At 36.1% G+C, this 25,209-nt stretch overlaps 2 protein-coding genes across 4 annotated transcripts in view; both read right to left on the minus strand.

Moving 5' to 3' along the window:
• Nucleotides 1–2,943: 2,943 nt before the first annotated feature.
• Nucleotides 2,944–17,459, minus strand: LOC123566170 (organic cation transporter protein-like). Of its 3 annotated transcripts, none has more exons than XM_053550138.1 (11): nt 17,137–17,459; nt 13,318–13,538; nt 12,506–12,736; nt 11,748–11,950; nt 8,984–9,156; nt 7,840–8,002; nt 7,256–7,390; nt 6,032–6,117; nt 3,829–3,949; nt 3,614–3,686; nt 2,944–3,330 (listed from the first exon to the last, which is right to left on the minus strand). In XM_053550138.1, exons 2-11 carry the CDS (start codon nt 13,474–13,476, stop codon nt 3,118–3,120), a joined length of 1,557 nt encoding a protein of 518 aa, XP_053406113.1. In that variant the 5' UTR covers nt 13,477–13,538; nt 17,137–17,459; the 3' UTR covers nt 2,944–3,117. The 3 variants fall into 3 exon arrangements, with proteins under 3 accessions (XP_053406113.1, XP_053406112.1, XP_045216002.2); XM_053550137.1 differs by lacking the exon at nt 17,137–17,459 and adding an exon at nt 14,407–14,646 and having other exon boundaries at nt 7,840–7,999; XM_045360067.2 differs by lacking the exon at nt 17,137–17,459 and adding an exon at nt 14,407–14,646.
• Nucleotides 17,460–20,346: 2,887 nt separating this feature from the next.
• The window catches only part of LOC123566173 (organic cation/carnitine transporter 2-like), a 29,198-nt gene continuing 24,335 nt past the window's right edge, over nt 20,347–25,209 (minus strand). The window contains exons 7-11 of the mRNA XM_045360070.2: nt 24,667–24,801; nt 22,716–22,801; nt 22,164–22,284; nt 21,948–22,020; nt 20,347–21,295 (exon numbers count right to left, since the gene is read on the minus strand). Of these exons, the coding sequence (XP_045216005.2) occupies nt 21,083–21,295; nt 21,948–22,020; nt 22,164–22,284; nt 22,716–22,801; nt 24,667–24,801 (628 nt within the window). The 3' untranslated portion in view covers nt 20,347–21,082. The remainder of the gene's footprint in view (nt 21,296–21,947; nt 22,021–22,163; nt 22,285–22,715; nt 22,802–24,666; nt 24,802–25,209) is intronic.

Here is a 25,209-nt window from a genome sequence, read left to right on the forward strand (position 1 = left end):
ATCTCCAACCTCTCAACCACGCCCACTGGCAACCATGTTCTGTACCTAATCAGAAGAATCTCAACAATCTTTGTAGAGGGTCATACAAAGAACATTTATGTGAAATTATTTTTAAATCGGGAAACTGCTTTTTGAGATGATTTTCCAATTGGTTTCCATGACAACCAGAATGCTGCATGGAATGGAATTATTTGAACAATTTTAGAGAGGACCGTCCAAGAAACAACCAGGTCAAGTGATTTCAGAGGTGATCTTGTTTGAAGAAGTATGGACGGATGATGAGAGACCACAATTGCTCACCCTGAGCACTTTGGGCCCAAAACGTTTTCAAGGTGCAGGACCTTTGACTTACTGACCCCAAAAACAATAGGGGTCATCTGTTTCATAAGCCTCGTCATGCTTTCAAATTTTAAAGTTTTGGGTCAAGTGGTTTGCAAGCTATGTGCAGAAACTGTTTTCAAGGTTCAGGTCCCTTTGACCTTGACCTTTGACCCCAAAATCTATTGGGACATCTTCTTTATAAGCCTAATTATGCTACAAAATTTGAAGATACTGGATTGAGTGGTTCTCAAGTTATTGAAAGGAAACAGTTTTCAAGGTTCATGCCCCTGTGACCTTGATGTTTTACTTACTGATCCTTAAAACAACAGGGTCATCTACTTCATAAGTCCAGTCATGCTATCAAGTTTGAAGGTTCTGGGTCAAGTGTTTCTCAAGTTACTGAGCGAAAACCGTTTTCAAGTTTCAGGCTCTTGTGACCTTGCTCTTTGACCTATTGACTCCCAAAATTAGAGGCGTCATCTACTTTATACGCCCAATCATGCTACCACGTTTGAAGGTTCTCGGTGAAGTTGTTCTCAAGTTGATATTAGGGAGAACCCGTTTTCTAAGTTCAGACCCCTGTGGCCTTGACATTTGACCGCAAAAACCGTGGTCATCTTCTTTATAAGACAAATCATAGTACCCAGTTTGAATGTTCTGGATCAAGTTATTGGGCGGAAACAGTTCGCTCTGTCGGCCGACTGGCAGACCGAAGCGACCGACAGGTGCAAAGCAATACACACCCGCTTCTTCGAAGGGGTAGGGATGCATAACATGAAGGGAAGTGGTCGTGGGTTTTGCGATTTCAATTTTAATCTACTACTGTTATTTGTAGACATTTCTTTGTACATACATTTACATAAAACGACACGATGTCTCTTACTGTTTTATATTTACATGGACTCGTATATTACATGATTATAAGGTAACCATGCTTTTAAATAATTACTTCTAACCACAAAATCAGGTCATTCTTATTTTCACCTTGATCAAGTCGTATGTTTTTTCTTTGTACCTGAAAGATGAAATGTTTGTCCAGCGGCAGAATATAAGCGCAAATTTTAACAAATTTATTTCAACGTATACTATATAATAGCTGACGAGGACCGTACAGTAATTGTTACCATTGAAGGCAGACCGCCACACCCGCGTTTCTTAAAAACGTCAAATGCTAAGTTTCACCTTAATTCGTTTTTGTTCTTGTTGATTGTTTTTGCCCATAAAATAATCTACATGATGGACGCAGACATCTTGTTATGCTCTATCTCTAAAAAATTAAAAGCACCAAAAAAACAAAAATTGCAGTGACCATTCGTCAAACCAGTTCCACGAATGTTGTCAAAATAGCCATTATTTCATCAAACGACCTTACCGTAGACAGTCCTTCTCAACGTTAAATGCACATAGGGGTTTCTTTCATTCTAAAGTCACTCAGATAATGCAAACTTCAGGCCTAACCGCAATTAATTAACAAAACTTACCTTAAATTATGTCTTAATAATTTCCTTTGTAAGCTCTTTTATAACTTTTAAATGATTGTGTATATCGGTCAAAACTCATCAGACTTTGTTTTGTAATTCCTTCTTGCACGTAAACAATAAAACTATTGTATTATTGATGGATAAACTAATGTGAACCCATGAAGCGGCGTTACCATGCACGTGAAGACGACAAAACAGAAGATGACACAGTTGTGTACCGGTGTGTTGAGTGGATAGTCTTTTAATGATAAATATGTTCAGGCACCAAAGCTATATTAATATGCGGAAGCCCATATAAGTGCTGTTTCGGGCTGTTCATCCAGCACGATGGGTTGAATTCAACCAAGCTAGTTACCTTCCTTACATTAATGTTTATTTCGACATGACTAGCAACTAGCAACCACAACTTTGTGCGACAACAGACAACGCCAGAAGGTATAATAATAAAGTATCGTAAAATCAAAGACTTTTCACCTTCCTTCAGGGATCTTGCATTTGACCATAATGAAGAAGAAAAACAAAAGTTAGGCGGAGGGAAACATAACTGGACTGACATACGATCTCGACGTATCTTAGAAACGCAAAATAAGAATAGAATTTCATAAATATGATGCATCGGACATGTTAACCTGACAAAAGATTACGTTTCACAAGATCAGAGACATCACCATATAGTGCAGAAAAATGTGTAGACAATATGTAGTCTGCACAATCATTACTAAATCTCAACTTAAACAAGATGTTACACTGGAAGAGCTTTGCAAGTAAAACTAGAAAAAAGTAATGTTTTAACAATTTCTAATGTGTTTACAATTTACTTGATAAATTTTGCCGATATCTACGATCAATTTACCGCGTGTACGCAAAAGCTAAAAGAAGTTCTGGAGCGGAAGGTATTAAAATGGCGCATCAATTAATAATAAAGTGTATTTGATGTCTGCACAATCGTTATTTATACAACTGTAAGCTCACATGACCCTGTTTATACCCTTAAGCCTTGAAATGCAGTGGCCGAGCAGCTTCGCATTAATATGTCTGAGGCAGACAATGGATGTGTCTTTCAGCAAGGCAATCGGCCCAGCTGAAAATGCGTATCAGCTACTAAGTATCTGTTTTGGGTAAAAGAAAGCAGCCAAGAATATTTAATGTTTCTGTTTATATTTATGAGGCAAGTTTAATATTTCTTGCACAAATAATATTTCCTCGTGCGACGGAACAGGTTTCGTGAGTTTGGTCATGGAGGCACATTACCTCACACAATCTGAATATATGTAATAAAAAGACAGCTCTTTCTGAGACTTGGTAAAAAAGTAATTTAAGATATCTGTTGGTCTGACTCTGTCCTCTCAGTTTCTCGTCTGCTGACGCACGGTATCTTGAACCGGTTGTCCTTATACCATCTCTCACACTCCTCAAGCGTCTGCGGAAGTTCATATTGATTGGTTTCCGGTACCCAGAACATTGATACTGAAACAATCGCACACATAATGCCGAAAACCAAACCTGGTGCCCATAATGCTGTCTCTGCCTGAAAACAGTACGAAATAAAAACACTTCAGAATTTATTCCAAGTCAAATTTTACAACAAGAAAATGAAGCCACGTAAAGATTTCAAAACAGCATGATTGAAATAGTCATCTTCATAGGTTTCTAAAACAAAAAACACCACTTCCCCTCCCCACTATACACACCCTACTACCCCAGCATTTTAGACTATATTGCACTTCCATACGTTCGTTAACGTAAGTAAAACGTGAAAACTATAGTAGTCAGTGAGTTTAAGCAGTATTATTTTACTGAAATAAAATTACCAGATTTCTTGAGAATGGTGCTAGCATTCCACCAATCCTTGCTGCTGCGGACGACATGCCGATTCCGACATTCCTGAAATATACATCGTATACACAATTACGCAGTCCGGACTATTCTTCCAGACGATAATTTGAAAACTGTTTACAAAACAAATGAACACATAAATTCTCATATTTTACCTTTAATACAATAGTTCTATAGACAAGCACAATACCTCATATTGGTCGGGTATAATTCCGGTGTATATAGAAATATGGTGCTGAATGAACCAGTGATGGCGAATTTTCCAATCAAAGTGAACACTGTAGATCCCAATATCATCGCTGAATTTCCGTCTTTATAAAAAGAATGAAAAATAATGTTACAAATATATTTATTTGTAAAGGTGAGTCAGTGGCCAAAAAAGTCAAGTTAACTACGTTAGATCTATACTTTGTTCAAACAATGAACACTAGTTTCTGGAAACGGAATGCTGTATTTGCCAACAGCATCACGCATATTCATACATGTTGCTGCTTTTAGGAAGTCTGCCAATCTTTGAACCGATAACAAATTCAATATGCGTTTTTAAGTTTTCATAAATTTTCGTTGAAGTAAAAAGGCAATTTATGTGATCTTAAAAACTCGTAAAATATCTTGCAACGAACCTGCCCCTGCCTTATTTTAATAATGTTTGACAAGAATTTAAGTCATTTAGACTACTGTCACTGCTTTCGGTTCATTTCTAAAAACTTGCCACTGCAACATATTCTGCTTATTTATCCCCCCGCCAAAGGCGAAGGGGATATTAGAAATGCTCTCCGTCCGTGCGTCCGTCCGTCCGCAACGATCTTTGTCCGGAGCATAACTCCAAAAGTACTGGAGGGATTTTCTTCAAACTTCATACACTGATAGAACACATTGGGAGGAAGTGCAGTGTGCAAGAACAATAACTCTACCTTGCCTATTTTTTGAGTTATTCCCCTTTATCATATTTTCTTAAAAAAATTTGTCCGGAGCACAACTCCAAAAGTACTGGAGGGATTTTCTTCAAACTTCATACACTGATAGAACACATTGGGAGGAAGTGCAGTGTGCAAGAACAATAACTCTACCTTGCCTATTTTTTGAGTTATTCCCCTTTATTATATTTTCTAAAAAAAATTTTGTCCGGAGCATAACTCCCAGAAGTACTGGAGGGATTTTCTTCAAACTTAATACACTGATAGAACACATTGGGAGGAAGTGCATTGTGCACGAACAATAACTCTACCTTGCCTATTTTTTGAGTTATTCCCCTTTATTATATTTTCTTAAAAAAATTTGTCCGGAGCATATCTTCTTCATGCATGGAGGGATTTTGATATAACTTGGCACAAATGTTCACCACCACGAGACGGAATGTCTTGCGCAAGAACCAGGTCCCTAGGTCTAAGGTCAAGGTCACACTTAGAGGCCAAAGGTTAGATACAAGAATGACTTTGTCTGAAGCATTTCTTCTTCATGCATGGAGGGATTTTGATGTAACTTGGCACAATTATACACCATCATGAGACGAAGTGTCACGCGCAGTTCCCTTCTTTACTTACCTTTGTTGTTACTTTAAATAGCTTTTATTGTAACTTTTTCATTACTAGTCGTAGGGAAAAATCGAGACCACTTTTCTGTAGTACAACATGCATGCTACATCCAATTTTGAGGTGTATTTTGACCAATCTCTACCTGGTAAAGATTTTTGTGTGGACTTACAATTTTATTTTTTTTAAGATTAACTTCCCTTATTTGTTACTATAAATAACTTATTTTGTAACATTTTTATAACGGACCGTAGAGAAAAACCAAGACCACTTTTCTGTGGTACAACATAGAGGTTACTTTCCAATTTTACGTGTATTTTAAGGTATCTCCACCTGGTAAGGAGTTTTTTGTGGACTAAGAAAAACAAAAGACTTACAATGATTACTAAACAACCACAAAATTAAAATTCCATTTGCAAATACAGCTGCTAGAGTAAAGAAATTAGCTGTGATGGGTGTATATTGTGACATTCTGGCACTCTTGTTCCCTGTTAGCTTTCCATTCCTTCTTTTTACAGTAGCCATATAGAAAAACATCATAGCTATACTGTTCATGAAAATTAATAAAATTTAGCAGTAAACCACCTCACCACTGACTTATTCTTTCTTCCACATCTTTAAAACCCCTGATGCGGACCACAACTAAACGGTTCTTCAAAGCTTTCCCCAAAATTAATGCTTTCAGACACTAACTTGCCAGGAACTTTAGCCTTCAATCATAATATGCCCGGCGGGGGGATTAGCCATGTCTAACATGGCTCTTGTTGTTGAATAAAATGGCACAGTAACGACTGTGTAGCAGTTAAGGGGCAGGTAATCCAGACAAACGAAAAATATACTTGATAAACGGTGTTTTCATACTTGCAGTTGTTGTAAGAACAGTGGCAGTTATGAGGGCTACACCGCATATACTGTGAAATGCAATGGCTGTAGGCTTCCGACCATACCTACAATGTAAAGTCCACATGCTTTATGCTAATCAGCATTATCTCCATTTTACCTGTCATTCTGCAAACCGAAGTCGTTATCTTTGCAAGGTACCGTCTGTTGCATTCCCCCAAGTTTCACGGGAGATTAAACAAACTTTCTTAGCATTAAAGCGACACATCAAAGTAAAAAGATGTCATGCAATCAAATAAATAATAATGACTTTTACCATAAGAATATCGAACATACAATAAGAATAACGACATATACACTAACAATGGTAAGACTTAGAATATGAATGACACGACATTGAATAACAATATCAGAGATACAATAAGAATAACGAAATATAGAATAACAATAATGACTTTTAGAATATGAATGACAAGACACTGAATAACAATAACAAACATACAATAATAATAACGTTTGACATACCATATTTGGTGGTTGGCGGATATAGAAATTGTCGCGCTTGTGTCTGCGATTTAAAACTGGCGAAAGCTCGCTTCCAATTGGCCCAGTGCATTTTAAATACAGTTACAAAATTCCAGCATCTGATTGAAAGTTTCTGAGATTTTGAAACTGACCAAGGACATGTTTGCATGCTGAAGCTAGTCTCCAGACTATTTTTAAACTTGAAGCATGTCTTACAGTAGTCCCATATCTTACCGTCGGAAACACGTTATTAGATGTCGCGGACCTCAAATGGTAAGTGGTTTATACCTGTTTATAATGGACCATAAATGATGTGTAGCTTATACATTTGTACCTCCATATCATGGGCGGTAAATTGTGTGTGGTTTGTATTTGTCAATCATGAACCGTAGTGGCTTGTGGTTTAATGCACGGTACCTGTTTATCACGGACCATGAATGGCGTGTAGTAATACCTGTTTATCATGGACCATAATTGATGTGTGGTTTCTATTTGTCTACCATGGACCATAAATGGTGTGTAGTTTATATTTGTCTATCATGGACCGTAAATAGTGTGTGGTTTATATTTGTCTATCATGGACAGTAAATAGTGTGTGGTTTACATTTGTCTGTCATGGACAGTAAATAGTGTGTGGTTTATATTTGTCTATCATGGACAGTAAATAGTGTGTGGTTTATATTTGTCTATCTTGGACCGTAAATGATGTGTGGTTTATACCTGTTTATCATGGACCACTCCATGAACGCTGCTGGATATTCTACTATAGAACCGAGGAAGAAATTGAGGAATCTGTCTCCAGCAAGACTTGAAGAGATCAACATTATACCGTAGTATGTAGAACTGTTAGTAATCCTGAAAAATAATGAAATAATGTAAGATGACTAAGGTGTCTTAATGATTCAGCCAGGTCCCACATACACTGCTCTTTGCAGAATTTTAGGTTCGATTACGTTTGTCACCCATGTGCATATCAGACAATTAAACCGGCTCAGCAAGTCTCCAACCATCAATGTTCATTGGCCATTTGTGTTCGAAGTAAGTTATCAATTGACACAGGAAGTCACTGAAGCGTCATCTTCATCAGAAAATATCTTTTTATACGATTACATTATGCTACATACTATGTGTGCTTCAAACAATTAAAAAATCAGCTCATACATACGCATCGACGTATTAATTACAATATTGTACAAAGAAATAATGTCATTTTTATAGATCCTAAAAAGTACAACAAAAACTCGCCAGATGTTTTAGAAATATCTAAATGTAGCGTTACAGACTGAAAGGAAAATATATTTTACCAGGCAAACCACATGATTATAGATGTTAAAAATAATCTTTTTGATTTGATCAAATCAATAGCAGTGTAGGCTTTGGTAGATGCATCCTTCTGGTTGGTGGTGTTCACTGTTCCATTTTCTGCCCTAGTTAAGAGGCCGCTCTCTGTTTCTGGCGTTACATCTTCTGAAGAAAATAAGGTGCGCCATGTTAAAAGTACGGTGCCATAAAGGTGACATGCAACTTTTTGTAAAAACTAAATATCGAACAATCACGAAATCAACCAGAGTTGCTCGTGCAATTTCTGTTTGCTTTCGCAAAAAGAAACAATCCCGAAATGATCAAGTTTGTCATGTCATTTTTAAAGAATCAATGAATTTGTATCTCCCGCCGGACGGGATTAAGGTTTCACTCTTTATAAAGCATTAAACTGCAACACCTGGGCTCTACGACAGTTTGTCATTCCTAACTAAACTAAAAGATTTTTCTACAATGACCTTGACCCAAGCTACCAAAGAGCAACCAAAACGTTGGTTTCAATGAAAGCTACCTCATTTACCTAGTTTGGAATTCATACCTAATTCTTAACTTAAGTTATTGTAAGAAAACCTTTTTTTGTATTTTTTTTTTTGTAACAATGAGCTTGACCTTGACCCAAGTAACCCAGAATACAACAAAAACATGGCCTCCATGCAAGTTTCCTTAATTCCAAGTTTCGTCGCAAATATCCCATTCCTGACTTTTAAAAAGATGAGCGAACATGTTTCGAGAATATAAAAAAAATGACAACCCCAACTTTGTCACTTTGCGATTATGCTATGAATTCTTATTTGATTTTCAAGTCTGTTTTATCTTATAGACTTCTTCACCAAATACAAACATATTGTTAGATTTCATATAAAAAACATATGTTTTAAGCCATATGGAACGCCGGAGCTGTCTTTTGTTAGATGAATACGAGGTATCTTCTTTAATTAGAGTAGTATCTTCACAAGGTCTTGATATGGTCATCGTACTTCGGTCCGAAAACTGGCAAAATCCTAAAAGTTGCTTTTTTATGAAATACGGGATGATTTAATTTAAGGATGCATTGCGTACATGTATGCGCTTGTCAATTAAGCTTAATCAAACTCTATTACTTGTAAGGTTAACCAAAATGCCTTTTACCCTTTCTGACTTCTAGGACTATACCAGACTGCATCTCGTAAGCACGGAATCCACTTGCAGACACTATTTCATCATAGTCCTTGTTGTTTCGCTTACACGCTTTTTGAATAATAGCCTTGGCCTCTTTTATCCGTCCGTTCGCAATCAGCCATCTTAGTGATTCGTCAATTAACCTGGAGTTTAAACTCATTCAGCTTTTTTATGTTAAACCCATCATTCACCAATACTGCTTTACATTAGCCTAAACAGGTCAAATGACAAGTTGAATAAAAAACAGGAACATAAAACAAGAGGACCATGATGGTCCTGAATCGTTCACCTCTTCCCACATGACCCAGTTTTGAGTATGACGTCGTTTCTTCTATTATTTGACATAGTGACCTAGTTTTTGAGCTCATGTGACCCAGTTTTCAACTTGACATAGATATTATCAAGATAAAAATTCTGACCAATTTTCATGAAGATCCATTGAAAAATATGGTCTCTATAGAGGTCACAAGGTTTTTCTATTATTTACCCTATTGACGTAGTTTTCGAAGGTATGTGACCCTATTTGAACTTTATCTAGATATCATCAAGGTGAACATTCTCACTAATTTTCATGAAGATCTCATGAAAAATATGGCCTCTAGAGATGTCACAAGGTTTTTCTATTTTTATACCTAATGGCCTAGTTTTTGACCGCACGTTATCCAGACACTGACCTAGATATCATCAAGGTGAACATTCAGATCAATTTTCATTAAGATCCATTGAAAAATATGGCCTCTAGAGAGGTCAAAAGATTTTAATAATTTTAGACCTACTGACCTAGTTTCTGACCGCAGTTAACCCAGTTTCAAACTTGACCTAGATATCATCAAGATGAACATTCAGACCAATTTTCTTACAGATCCCATGAAAAGTATGGCCTCTAGAGAGGTCACAAGGTTTTTTTTATTATTTGACCTACTGACCTAGTTTTTTAATACACGTCATTCAGTTTCAAATTTGACCTAGATATCATCAAGGTGAACATTCTGACAAATTTTCATGAAGATCCATTCAAGGGTATGGCCTCTAGAGAGGTCACAAGGTTTTTCTATTTCAAGACCTACTGACCTAGTTTTTGATCGCAGTTAATCTAGTTTCAAACTTGACCTATATATCATCAAGATAAACATTCAGACCAACTTTCATGCAGATCTCATGAAAAATATGGCCTCTAGAGAGGTCACAATGTTTTTTCATTATTTGACCTACTGATCTACTTTTTGATGGCACGTGATCCACTTTCGAACTTGACTTAGATATCATCAAGATGAACATTCTGACCAATTTTCATGAAGATCTTGTGAAAGATATGGCCTCTAGAGAGGTCACAAGTTTTTCTATTTTAGACCTACTGACCTAGTTTTTGACGCACATGACCCTAGTTTCAAACTTGACCTAATATCATCAAGATGAACATTCAGACCAACTTTCATACAGTTCCATGAAAAATTGGCCTTAGAGAGGTCACAATGTTTTTCTATTATTTGACCTACTGACCTAGTTTTTGAAGGCACGTGACCCACTTTCGAACTTGACCTAGATATCATAAAGTGAACATTCAGACCAACTTTCATGAGATCCAATAAAATATGGCCTCTAGAGAGGTCACAAGGTTTTTCTATTATTTGACCTACTGACCTAGTTTTAGAACGCACTGACCCACTTTCAAACTTGACCTAGATATCATCAAGGTGATCATTCTGACCAATTTCATGAAGATCTCCATGAAATATATGGCCTCTTAGAGAGGTCACAAGTGTTTCTATTTTTAGACCTACTGACCTAGTTTTTGATGGCACGTTTCGAACTTGATCTAGATATCATCAAGGTGAACATTCTGACCAATTATCATGAAGATCTTTTGAAATATATGGCCTCTAGAGAGGTCACAATTTTTTCAATTTTTAGACCTACTGACCTAGTTTTTGATGGCACGTAACCCAGTTTCGAACTTGACCTAGATATCATCAAGGTGATCATTCTGACCAATTTTCATGAAGATCTCATGAAATATATGGCCTCTAGAGAGGTCACAAGGTGTTTCTATTTTTAGACCTACTGACCTAGTTTTTGATGGCACAGTTTCGAACTTGATCTAGATATCATCAAGGTGAACATTCTGACCAATTATCATGAAGATCTTTTGAAATATATGGCCTCTAGAGAGGTCACAATTTTTTCAATTTTTAGACCTACTGACCTAGTTTTTGATGGCACGTAACCCAGTTTCGAACTTGACCTAGATATCATCAAGATGAACATTCTGACCTACTTTCATAAAGATCCCACAAAAAATGCGACCTCTAGAGTGGTCACAAGCAAAAGTTTACGGACGCACGTACGCACGGACGGACGGACGGACGACGGAGGCCGTGTGATCACAAAAGCTCACCTTGTCACTATGTGACAAGGTGAGCTAAAAAGACAGAAAAAGAAAAGAAGGAAACCAAAGTTTACAGCATAGAAATTGACCGGCGATCATGAGCAGCTCATTTCATATGGAACGCTGCAGCTGTCTTACGTCGGAACATTTCATATACATCAGAGTGTGATATCAACTTTTCAAAACAGTGCCTTATTATTATGTTAAAAAAAGCTACGTTATTATGTCAAAGTGAGGTGTTAACTTTTCAAAACAGTGTTATTATGATTAAGTGTGAAGTTAATCTGTCCAAAAGAGTCTGATGATCTCTTAAAAGCAATGTACAATAGATTTAGAATAGTAACCTACCACCATTCGATGAGAGCCCAAGAAGACAAGCAGGCTAAACATATCTGAAGGTAGCGCCATGACATGTTCCGGAAGATATAGGATACAGGTGTAATAATGGCTATGCCAGTCGTCCAGAACAGCAGACCGAACACCTCAACATAGCCTCGGATCCCTTTTGGCAGGAGTTCAAGGTTCAAAATCGCTATGGTAAGCCCAGTACCCTTTATCGAAAAAAAGTACGTAATAACATTTGCAAATATATTTCATCGTGGCATCGATGTTTAGAGTTTTCAATGATTTGTCCTGAAAAGGACACAGATATAAATGTTGGGTCTGCATAGGGGACGCATTTACTTTGAAGGACTTAATAAAACGATATAATTATACTATAAGCATACGGAAGTCAGAAGCCGGAAGCCACCACAGGTCATTTTGGTAAATGGTACTTTTTCCTAATGCTTATGAATTTGCTTTATCTTATTCTCGTTATATACTGTGTGCAGTCACGCACAGATTTGTGTTTAATATTTATATTTATACTGTATATGTGTATGGGCTGGAATATACTAGTTTTGGTTTGAGTATGATACACCTGAAGGCATGCCCAGGACTAAATTTCAATATACTGGGCCTTTAATGAGAATAGTCAGCTTGTTTGTTCTGTTTTGAAGACATCTATGTTTTAATTAGCAAACCGTTGGATAAATCTTTATAAGGAAAGACTTCAAAATTGTTATTTCCTACTCACAGTGGTCTAAAATGATGACAAGATTTACCTGTTGGAATGCACCAGTGAGAACTCGCATCACAGCAAAAGACGAGAAATTTGGGACAAATGCCGTAGCTAGAGCTATCCCAAATAGTGTCACGTGACATGTAATGTGGACGACCTTCCGACCATATCTATCCGATAAACTTGTAAATATAAACGCTCCAATGCCCTGACCAAGCATAACAAGCGTCTGTGAAACCTCTGCGAGTTCTTTTCTTTCACAAACCAAGTCCCACTAAGCAATAGAATAGAAAAAATACGAAATTCAAATGTTAGAAATACAACTCTGTAGAATTGTATTTAGAAAGAATGCAACTTGTGTTTTATGGAAAAGAAGTAGAAAAGAAGGAAAAGAAGTAGAAACTATATGTGTAACTGACCTGTTAGCAAAAAATGAGTAAAAAAAAACAGCTTCCAAAAAAACAAAAAGCAAAAAAAAAAAAAAAAAAAAAAAAAAAATAAACGAAAATCAAACTACAATGTACGTAAATATGAGCCATTTCGTAAGTGTGAACCATGGCCTTTCATACATTTACATGTATGTGAACAATGGATCATGACATTTCACAAAAGTGAACCATGGCTTAAGGGACCATCTTGCAAAAAGAAAATATTTCAAAGAAATGACTTTCATCACATTTTGACAGTACTGACCTTCAAAATTGCTCCAATTTGCGATATGGAGACATTTTATGCAGTTAACTTACAGTTATTTTTAAGAAAGTGTTGCTAACATTTTTTAAATCTATATATAGTATAACAATGTTAACAAAGAAAACTTAAAATTTTCTTATTTAACTGTGATTACATTTTCACCTCTGAAACCACTGATCTGTCCGTCGAAAACGGACCATAATCGTGATACTTCCAACCGTTTGTACATCCTGTCTCTGACACGGTTATTGCCCCTGTATCGTTGAGAACTGTTTTTATAGTGCATTTCTCATATTGTCTGCTAACTGTCTGATTAAACATATCGCTGGAAGTAGTGCTGTTCCCCACATGTATCTCTTTACATTCATATTGTGGTCTGTAACCTGAAATAGATGATTGAGAGTGTCTAACATTCCTTTTCGTATTATTAAGGTATTGTACCCCTTACAGTAATACAACAGATAATGACAATATACTTAAACAAAATTATATGGAAAACGTCACCAAGAAAAACACTAGTTTTTTTATTTATTTATACGAAAAAGTTTACCATGATATCTGATTCGCGTTATTATGTACGGAAAAGATTACAAGGTATACAGAAAAAAAATTCAGTCGCACGTGAAAACCAGACGATTGTTGCAAAAAGTCCTCGAAAATCACAAAAAAAAAAAACGTGTTTAAAAATTATGTCTTTTGATCCCGTTCCATTACTTCATAACAGCTCAAAGTTGAGGTCCGAAATGAGATGGGACAGACTTTAGATATACTTAAATATGGAACGGACTACCAAGAAAAAACGTAGGAATTATTATGTATTTAAAAAGGTTACCAAGAATAACATAAAGTGTTAACACATATGGAAATGGTTACCAAGAAATACACTGATGATGTCAAATGTGGAAAAGGTTATAGCGAAATACAGTAGATATTATGACATATGGATAATAGTAAAAAGAAATACACTTGATACTATTAAATATGGAAAAGTTTTCCGAGAAATACACTTGATGTTGTTACCAAGAAGTACACTTTATATTGCAATTATCACATAAGATAAATATGGACAAAATTACCAAAATACAACTTAGATATAATCACATAATTATGGAAAAAGCTAATAAATTACTTGACATTGTTTTGTATGGAAAAGATTACCAAGAACAATACTGCCTATTGTTACATATGGAAAATAAAATGAATAAGTAGTCCCACAATATAAAGATAGGTGTGTAAATAAAGATATGTTACCAAGGAAAACAATCGATAAAACATGGAAGCCACACGACCAAATCGCCAATAACAACACAATCAACTGCCGTCGCTGGTACGATCCCCACTGTCCCAGAGAGAGCCAGATCTGATCTACATCTACGTAAGTAGACATTTTTATCCAACTTCCTTCACATAGAAACGGAATGAGTGCACATGCAAAACGAACTGTCTAAATCACCTATAACTTTTAGAGTTTTTAAAGAATTGTTATCACTTTTTTTTCTTTTTTTTTTTTTTAATGTCAATTTTTTTGTAAGTTCATTCTATGTCATAAATAAGTACGAACTTATTTGTCCATTTTCTTTCAATCTACATGGTGCTGCATAATTTATAATTGATAAATACGTATATGGATGTGTTAGTGCATATTATATTTGATTATTAAATAGTTTAATCGCATTTCGGGTCTTATTAATTAATGGCAAGACATTCAGGACATGTGTTCGCTTCTCCTATAGTTGATGAAAACAATGCTGTTATAAATAAATGTATAGGAGTAGAATTTAGCAAACTAGGATTTCGGTGAACATAAATTTGAAATAAACAAGCCATTAGACTTAGTAAAATAAATAAATAGAAAGTCTATCATAAGAAACATTCGCATCCAAGAAAAACAAATGTTTGTTGCTTTGCCATCATTTTGGTAATTCAGAGAAGCTGTCTTAAACCAGGTTGAGTGGGGCATGCTCTGTCTGCACGCGCCAGATTTAGGCATGCAGTGTCTGCATGCGCCCAGGCTGTGACATGCTTTGTCTGAACGCGCCAGATTGAAGCATGCTCTGTCTGAACGCGCTAGATTGAAGCATGCTCTGTCTGCACGCGCCAGATTAAAGCATGCCCTGTCTGCATGTGCCAGATTGAAGCATGCTCTGTCTGAACGCGCCAGATTGAAGCATGCTCTGTCTACACTTGCCAGATTGAAGCATGCTTTGTCTGAACGCGCCAGATTGAAGCATGCTCTGTCTGAACGCGCTAGATTGAAGCATGCTCTGTCTGCACGCGCCAGATTGAAGCATGCTCTGTCTGCAAGCGCCAGAGTCTCTCACATCGCACTGTGTCTGTCTATCGTCCGTCTAGAATATGCTGTTAACCTCAACACTCTTAGTCGACAATATGTTGCTATTTGAAATTAAAAATCACTTTTTAATTTTGCAATATCGATAGTAGAAAAATACCACTAAACACTTTTTCTTGGTATCTTTTATTTATTAATTCTACAACATGAAACATGTGACTATTAGGATTTTAAACGTTATGTTGTGTCAATGTTTTAGTTGTTGTTGTTAATGTTCGTGTGCACGTGCACTTGCGCGCGTGCTTACTGGTCTCATCTTCATTTTCTATAAACTGGAAAACTTCAACGGATTGTTGTTGCCAGGGTGCTCATTGAAAAGAAAGTCTGAAGGCAGCTTGGTCCAGTTCGGTACGTGGCGAGAACGACAGAGTTCACAGAATGGAATATTGGTGAAGTTGAAGTTGATGGTGGATTTGTTTGTGTTTGTGTTGTTTTGGGGAAAACGCTTTTTAAATCCGATTTCGACAAGGGTGTTAACAGTTTTGTGGAACATGGTCAAGCGGGCCCTAATTTGACTTCGCTTTCTGTATGTTTTTCGTGCTGAAAGGCCCTTTTGCACTGATTCATTTTCAAATATTTCTTAAAAGTAGTTAATCAGATTTTGGTCAACTGATGAATTTGTTCAACACCTAAGCAACTGGTTATTTATACTTATTTGAGCCGCGCCATGAGAAAACCAACATAGTGGCTTTGCGACCAGCATGGATCCAGATCCATGCTGTTCGCTAATATTTCTCTAATTCCAATAGGCTTTGTAAGCGAACAACATGGATCCTGACCAGACTGCGCGCAGTCTGGTCTGGATCCATGCTGATCGCAAAGCCACTATGTTGGTTTTGTCATGGCACGGCTCATTTATGTTCACCGAGTTCTTAATAAACATTAGTTTTTCACTGAAAGTACTTTTAAAATTTGATTTTCAACCATTTTTTTTACCAACCAAAATAGCATTACAGGATAATATGAAGGAAAAAAAAACACAACTTTAACTGACAAAGATTTACATTTTAAAGCACACATTTTACTAAAATCAATTAGAAGTGCAAGTTTATTAAATCATTATTACCTCCCTTTATCTATCTCGATTGCGCAACCAAGAAAGATTGGAAAAAAAGATTAATTGCGAAACTATACGCTGTTTTAAAACTTGTCTTTTGTTTCAGGTTGTTGAAATGTCCTAATATTTATAAAGTGCAAGTATAAAACTAGAACATATATTGAAATAAATAACTTTTTTAATATTTTTGTATAAAAGATGGGGGAGGGTAATTACAAATTTTCATAAAAAGTAATTTCAAATAGGGATCTAACTTATGTAATGAGTTTTTTTATTTCTGAAATAAATCTCTAACAAAATATATATGAAAACTGAAAAATGTCATAAAATGTTGTTCAACTTTAAAGGGAAAAAATTCAACATGTGCAAGCCATCGCCAAACTATTCATATAACTGAAATAACTTTCCAATTTGGCTACTTTATATGTCACATGAAAACGACCTTGAAATCCTATCAGAGTTATGACCATCTAGGTGACTTCAGCCTGTCCTTTACAGAATGGTCATCTGAATCTCTTCAGTTCGCTGCAAATAAAGAGACTTATATATCATATTTTGCAACAAGCCTGATTACCTTAACCGCCACAAATGGTCATACTCCAGTCCACTTTGTCAGAGTTGGTCAGTCTCCACTTCGACACAGTTGGTGAGTCTCAACTATGAGACACATGGTGAGTGTCTCCCCTACAACAAAATTGGTCATTCTCCACTAGGACACAATTGGTCAGTCTCCCTGCGACAAAAATGGTAATTGTCTCTTCAACGACATTATTGGTCAGTCTCTGCTAGGACACAATTGGTCAGTCTCCACTACGACACAAATGGTCAGTGTCTCCGCTATCTTCAAATACAATAATTTTAAGACCTTTCCTAGTCTTAGTATCTCAGACCATTGCATAGATTTCATAAACTGAAACATGAATATACGTGTAGAAATACCAGTCTAGCCAAAATGTTTAATAAAAAGTTGCAAGGAAATAAACTGTTCATAATTTAAACTAGACCTAGTATATAAATACTATGACTGTATCGTTATGGTAATTATTAAGGAGAGTTTTTATTGATTTTAACTATTTTCTAAACTTGAAATCATATTCGTTTTCTTTAAAAGTAGCTCGACTATGGTAAAGGCGAGACTAATTTAGGGGTCAGCAATTTTAGATAAAGTATGAGAAATGCCACAGTGGTATCTATTCGGCGTGCGGATATTTATCACTATTAGATGTTACTGGATAGTTTTCCTTAAATATACCTTGTTAGAATATATTATATACTGATTCCACTAAGGTGGCATGAGAAATGGTCAGCAGTTGACACATCATCCTTTAAGCTTTTGCTATATAACTCTTGTCTCATTGACAGACTGATATGTGGGTTTAGGAGGTAGGATGTCGAGAGTACCTTAGCTAGGCAGCGCTTTAGCTGCAGAGCGCCTTAGCTTTAGAACAGAGCTGTAAGATGATGGGTGTCTCTCAGTTTTTGGCATTTAAGATTCTAAATTATTATTATTATTATTACACTTATTTTAAAGGACTATTTCGGAACTATGGATAAATTGATTTAAGAAAGATAGAATTATTTATTTTAAATGTGCATCTAGAGAGAGAGAGATTTCATGTATTAATTAATTCAGAATAATTTCGGGCTTTGGAATGAATCAATCATATTTAAAGAACTTTGTACCTCATGTTTTATGTACTAAATCAAAATCCACGATACGATCGACTAATGAACTTATAAGGGTACACTAGTTGAGTTTTGAGGTCACTTCCCAGCTACGTATCAGTGGCGTAGCTTCTATAAGGCACTGCAGGCCCAGGCCTGCAGATAATCCGAGAAAGTGAAAAAATAACAATGCCAAATATGCAATAAAAATCGAAGGGTAAGGGGGTTAGGCTGTAGGAGGTAATGAATCAGTCACTAACGGGAGCGTACCTGGATGGTTTTGAACTGTACGCTAGATATGAGCAGCATAGTTAAGAACGAAGCAGCGATGCTGCGAGTATGATGTAGGTGAGGGAGGGGGTCTCCATCTCCCAGAAAATTGAGATTTAGTGAATGTTTTAGGCAAGAGATGCGTTCTCTTGCTATATTCCAGCGTTAATCTATTTTATTTGTCACATTGGTACTACATATTACGGAGGTAATCATTTAAAATCAAAGTTTAGCACACCGCTCATGCTTAATGGCAGGGATCGTGACATTGTCTAAAAGCAATAACTGCAACTCGAGCAGCCCAGGATATTTTGAGGAATACAACCATTTTTCGTATACTTTATTTACAATTAAGTGTCCTAATTAACTTGACCATTAAAGTGTGTATCGCTCTAGCACGGCTGAGACTTAGAACGTTGAAGAATCAGAGTTCTGTGAATTGCTCTACACAATATACTCCCTGTTTTCGTACATTAGACATCAATAGTAACAGTAGATATATAGTTATGTTTTAAAATATTTATGTCACTGAAACACTATGTCATTCTATGATATATTTTATTGTACAACTGCCAAGACCCGCTCACGCCAAAGGGGCCTAACACTATGGCAGTTTGGGTAACTGCATCTAACTGCTATACACACGTGAAAAAATCGAATATTCGAACCGTGTGCAAAGCTGTCACTATAGTTATCTATTTATTTATTTATTAATTATTCATTTAATATCCTCCACAACGTCAAGATTACATAGGCAATGAATGGAACGTTACCAAGCACATTAAAGGTATACTATTTTTTTTTTGTTTTTATCGTATTTGAAATCTTCGTCAATGCATTAATTTAATGCATTGCGTCTGCATCAGCATTTTGGTAAGTTTTTGATACCTCGCACTTTAAAGGTATACTAGGTTTTTTCTATTTTTGTTGTAATCGTATTTGAAATCTTCGTCAGTGTTTAATTTAATGCATTGCGTCTGCATCAAAATTTTGGCAAGTTTTTGATTAATGTATCTTTGCACACATTGCACACGTTTCAAGTTTTCTCATGGGGAACTTAACTAATTTTGGCAAATGTAAATTTAAACTACGCGTATTGCTAAAAGTATTTTTGTATTCAGATCTGGATATAGATTGATATATGTTATTGCAACCATTAATAAAGTTTTCGATATCACGTAAGCAGTCACGTTTTTCTTACTCAAGATAACAGAAGACTATCATTTTTATTCTCCCACTGCTCTGTTTTATTGCATCTTATTGATACTTGAATAGTATTCAGGCGGGTGTTCCTTTGTGCAAACAGATTCCGACATGCCCAAATTGAGTAAACCGAGGTTCAGTGGGCAAAGTGATATGTAGGTATATTTGTAGAAAACGAGCGCTCGGTAGTTGCCGTAGAAAACTTGCATGCACAACAGAATCTCGCTATTGACTGAGTATCGCAACTAGGAGTTTGTGGCAAAATGTTTCACCTGAAGTGCTGGTCTAAATCGAAAACATCCAGACATCCAGTTTATATACATGTACATGTATGCTGAGATTTAGTGTCAATTAAATATAAATCATTGCTAAACTTTTTGTAATAGCAGCAAATATTTATACTGTGTTTAGCTATACATGCATTACTTCTTATATCAAAACTAAAGCATATAGTACTGTTAATACAGATAAACCTGTTACTTTATGTTTACCTAAGCGTAGTATAGTGGACGCAACTTGACCCCGATGGTTGACCTTTGCATTATAATACATAATAAGGCACAGCCTATTATTGAAAAGGAGTGTACATAAAAAACGAGCTGCACGAGAAAAAGGAAATATCAATTTGTGTAAATATAAATTAGTGTAGTACTGGAAAGTTTTAACTGATCAAATGTAAGTATATATACAGTCCATAAAATAAATAAAGGAGTTTGTTAACATGGACGGATCCATACGGAAGGGGAAGAAGCATTTATAGAAATATTTCAATGGCAAAATACAATACATATCCGTAGCCCTGACCAACCTATAAACCGGGCAAGTCTATCTTATAAGTGCATCAACACGGATGACCCATTTAAACGAGCTGTACTTTGATATTAAAATACTGCACTGTATACGAACTCATTCAATATAAATATACATGACTACCCTAAGCACCCTTGATTTCTACAATGAAATAATCGATATGAATAGTCAGCCTAAGGTCAACCATCGCGGTCAAGTTGCGACTACTATAACTGTTCATATTTTCAAATAAATCTGATGTCTGTAAGCTCACTTGACCCTGTATGGAAATGCTAAGGCCGAGCAGCTTCTGAGGCAGACACTAGTGTGTCTTTCAGCAAGGCAATCGCCCGAACTGAATATGGGCAACAGCTATCTGCTTTGAGTAAGTAAAAGTATAAAGCAAACAATATTTAATTATCTGTTTATAATTAGATTCTATGAGGCAAGTTTATTATTCCTCGCACAACTAATATTTCCCCGTGTGACGGAACACGTTTCGTGACTTCGTCATAAAGACATATTACCTCACACAATCTGAATATACGCAATAAAAAAGACAGCTCATTTTGAGACTTGGTTAGAAAAGTAATTTAAGATATCTGTGGGTCTGACTCCGTCCTCTCAGTTTCTCGTCTGCTGACGCACGGTATCTTGCACCGGTTGTCCTTATACCATCTCTCACACTCCTCAATCGTCTGTGGAAGTTCATATTGATTGGTTTCCGGTACCCAGAACATTGATACTGAAACAATCGCGCACATAATGCCGAAAACCAAACCTGGTGCCCATAATGCTAGCTCTGCCTGAAATTAATAATTTTAACAGTACGAAATAAAAAAATTACTTTAGATAGATAGATAGGTAGATAGATAGATGTTTATTCAGGTTTAAACACACATATACATATACAAGTTACAAATTACATTTATCACACATTAAAACAATTTACACAAATTTAAGCTAAAATATCCAGTAGTTGGGTAACTAAAAAGTTATAGTTTCACATAAATAAAACACATATTAACTAGTTAACTAAGATCACAATGTAATTTGTATCACAGCTAGGCTTATTAATACTATATGTACCTTTACATTATAGAAACAAATGTTAATTAGACTAAGATAGTTCAAATTGGAAGCAACATGTATATATTATTCAGAGGTTATTCCAATCCAAATTTTACAACAAAACAAATGAAGCCAAACAACATAATTGAAATAGTCATCTTCATACATATTTAAAACAAAAAGCACCCATTCCCCTCCGCAGCAACACCCACCATACTCCCATACTCCGCCCCACCCCCCCAGCCCCCCCCCCCCCCCAACCCAACGAAACTCAAAGCACTTTTATACTACAATGCGCTTCCATACGTTCGTTAAAACGTAAGTAGAACGTGAAGATTATAGTAGTCAGTGAGTTTTAGGCGGTATTCTTTAATTGAATGAAATTACCAGATTTCTTGAGAATGGTGCTAGCATTCCACCAATTCTTGCTGCTGCGGACGATATGCCGATTCCAACATTCCTGAAATACACATCGTATACAGTTAGAACGCAGACGACCGGGCTATTTTTCAAGACGATAATTCGGAAATTGCATACAAAACAAATAAACACATTAATTCACATGTTTTACCGAACAATACATTTTATACACGAGCACATTACCTCATATTGGTTGGGTATAATTCCGGTGTATACAGAAATAGTGTGCTGAATGAACCAGTGATGGCGAATTTTCCAACCAAAGTGAACACTGTAGATCCCAATAGAATCGCTGAATTTCCATCTTTATCAAAAGAAAGAACAATGATGTTACAAATATATTTATTTGCAAAGGTGTGCCAGTGGCCAAAAGTCAAAGTTAAGATCTATACATGTACTGTGTTGAAACAATGAACACCAGTTTCTGGAAACGAGTTTTCTTTAATAATATTAACTTATTAAGACAAAAGACGACACAGTAATGCCGCTTTTAGGAAGTCTGCCAATCTTTGTACCGATAACAAATTCAATATGCGTTTTCAAGTTTTCATAAACTTTCAAGAGTTGATTCGTTGAAGTGAAAAGGCAGTAATGCGATCTTAAAACTTTTGGCTCATTTCTACGCACTTGTCACTGCAAAATATTTCGCATATTGTTGAATAAAATGGCACAGTAAAGTGTAGGCAGGTAATCCGGACTAACGAAAAATATACTTGGTAAACGGTGTTTTCATACTTGCAGTTGTTGCAAGAACTGTGGCAGTTATGAGTGCTACTCCACATATACTGTGAAATGCAATGGCTGTAGGCTTCCGTCCATACCTACAATATAAAGTCCACAATTAAAATCTGTGTTGTTTTATATTAATCAGCATCATTTTTTCAAATTTTGTCATTTATCTTCATTATTGTCCTGTTTTGTGGCATTGTCACGCTTGCGTTTACGATTTAAAACTGACATAAGCTCGCTTCCAATTGACCCGATGCATTTTAAGTGCAGTTACAAAATTCCAGTATCTGATTGAATATTTCTGAGATTTTGAATCTGACCAAGGACATGTTTGCATACTGACGCTCGTCTGTCAAGTACTTTCCCTTATTAAGTTGGTTATACCTGTTATAAGTACCATAATTTACGTCGGTTTAAGTCGACCCATCAGGGCGGTAAATGTGTTGTTTGTTATAATGTCAATAAACGTAGTGGTTGGTTTATCATGGTACCTCTATACAGGACGATAAATTGGTGTGAGTTGTTTATCATGGACCGTAATGTGTTGGTTAAATATTGTTATCACGGACCATAATGGGTGTAGAAGTACTTTGTTATCATGGACCGTAAATGGTGTGTAGTTATATTTGTCTATCATGGACCGTAAATGATGTGTGGATTATATTTGTCTATCATGGACCGTAAATGGTGTGTAGTTTATATTTGTCTATCATGGACCGTAAATGGTGTGTAGTTTATATTTGTCTATCATGGACCGTACATGGTGTGTGGTTTATATTTGTCTATCATGGACCGTAAATGGTGTGTAGTTTATATTTATCTATCATGGACCGTAAATGGTGTGTAGTTTATATCTGTCTATCATGGACCATAAATGGTGTGTGGATTATATTTGTCTATCAAGGACCGTAAATGATGTGTGGTTATACCTGTCTATCATGGACCGTAAATGGTGTGTAGTTTATATTTGTCTATCAAGGACTGTAAATGGTATGTGGTTTACAATTGCGTACATGGTGTGTGGTTTATATTTGTCTATCATGGACCGTAAATGGTGTGTGGTTTATATTTGTCTATCATGGATCATACATGGTGTGTGGTTAATATATATTTGTCTTTCATGGACGTACATGGTGTGTGGTTTATATTTGTCTGACATAGATCATACATGGTGTGTGGTTTATATTTGTCTGTCATGGATCATACATGGTGTGTGGTTAATATATATTTGTCTTTCATGGACTGTACATGGTGTGTGGTTTATATTTGTCTGACATAGATCATACATGGTGTGTGGTTTATATTTGTGTATCATGGACCGTACATGGTGTGTGGTTTATATTTGTCTTTTATGGACAGTGCATGGTATGTGGTTTACATTTGTCTATCATGGACCTTACATGGTGTGTAGTTTATATTTGTATTTGTCTATCATGGGCCGTACATGGTGTGTGGTTCATATTTGTCTATCATGGACCGTACATGGTGTGTGGTTTATATTTGTCTAGCATGGACCGTAAATGGTGTGTGGTTTATATTTGTCTATCATGGACCGTAAATGGTGTATGGTTTATATTTGTCTTTTATGGACCGTAAATGGTGTGTGGTTTATATTTGTCTTTTATGGACCGTACATGGTGTGTAGTTTATATTTGTCTAGCATGGACCGTAAATGGTGTGTGGTTTATTTTTTTTCTATCATGGACCGTAAATGGTGTGTGGTTCATATTTGTCTATCATGGACCGTACATGGTGTGTGGTTTATATTTGTCTATCATGGACCGTAAATGGTGTGTGGTTTATATTGTCTATTATGGACCGTAAATGGTGTGTGGTTTATATTTTGTCTATCATGGACCGTAAATGGTGTGTGGATTATAATTGTCTTTCATGGACCGTACATGGTGTGTAGTTTATATTTGTCTACCATGGACCGTAAATGGTGTGTGGTTTATACCTGTTGAGCATGAACCACTCCATGAACGCTGCTGGATATTCTACTATGGAACCGAGGAAGAAATTGAGGAATCTGTCTCCAGCAAGACTTGAAGAGATCAACATTATACCGTAGTAGGTAGAACTGGCAGTAATCCTGAAAAATAATGAAATATTGGGATATTCTGAAATGTAAGATGACTAAGGTCACATTCTAATCTTATCTTGATGATTCAGCCAGGTCCAACATGCACTGCTTTTTGCAGATTTTTAGGTTCGATTACGTTTGTCACCCATGTGCATATCAGACAAATCGGCTCAGCAAGTGTCCAATCATCAACGTTTGTTGGAGTTTGTGTTCGAAGTAAGTTATCAATTGACACAGGAAGTCGCTGAAGCGTCATCTTCATCGGAAAATATCTTTTTATACAATTTCACTATGCTAGATACTATATGTACTTCAAACAATTAAAATCTAAGCTCGTACATAGATACGCATCGACGTTTTCAGTGATATTCAATTACAATATTGTATAAAATCATTTAAATTGATCCTAAAAGGTAT

The sequence above is a fragment of the Mercenaria mercenaria genome, chromosome 8 (genome assembly GCF_021730395.1).
Source record: "Mercenaria mercenaria strain notata chromosome 8, MADL_Memer_1, whole genome shotgun sequence".
In the NCBI taxonomy this organism is placed as follows: Eukaryota; Metazoa; Mollusca; class Bivalvia; order Venerida; family Veneridae; genus Mercenaria; species Mercenaria mercenaria.

Excerpts from the sequence above, each read along its gene's own strand:
- LOC123566170 (XM_045360067.2), bottom strand. The coding sequence starts at position 14,542 with ATGTCTACTTACGTAGATGTAGATCAGATCTGGCTCTCTCTGGGACAG. Across the intron at positions 12,737-13,317 it reads ACAGATCAGTGGTTTCAGAG|TGGGACTTGGTTTGTGAAAG; the intron begins GTGAAAATGTAA and ends TCTATTGCTTAG. Across the intron at positions 3,687-3,828 it reads TTATACCCGACCAATATGAG|GAATGTCGGAATCGGCATGT; the intron begins GTATTGTGCTTG and ends TGTATATTTCAG.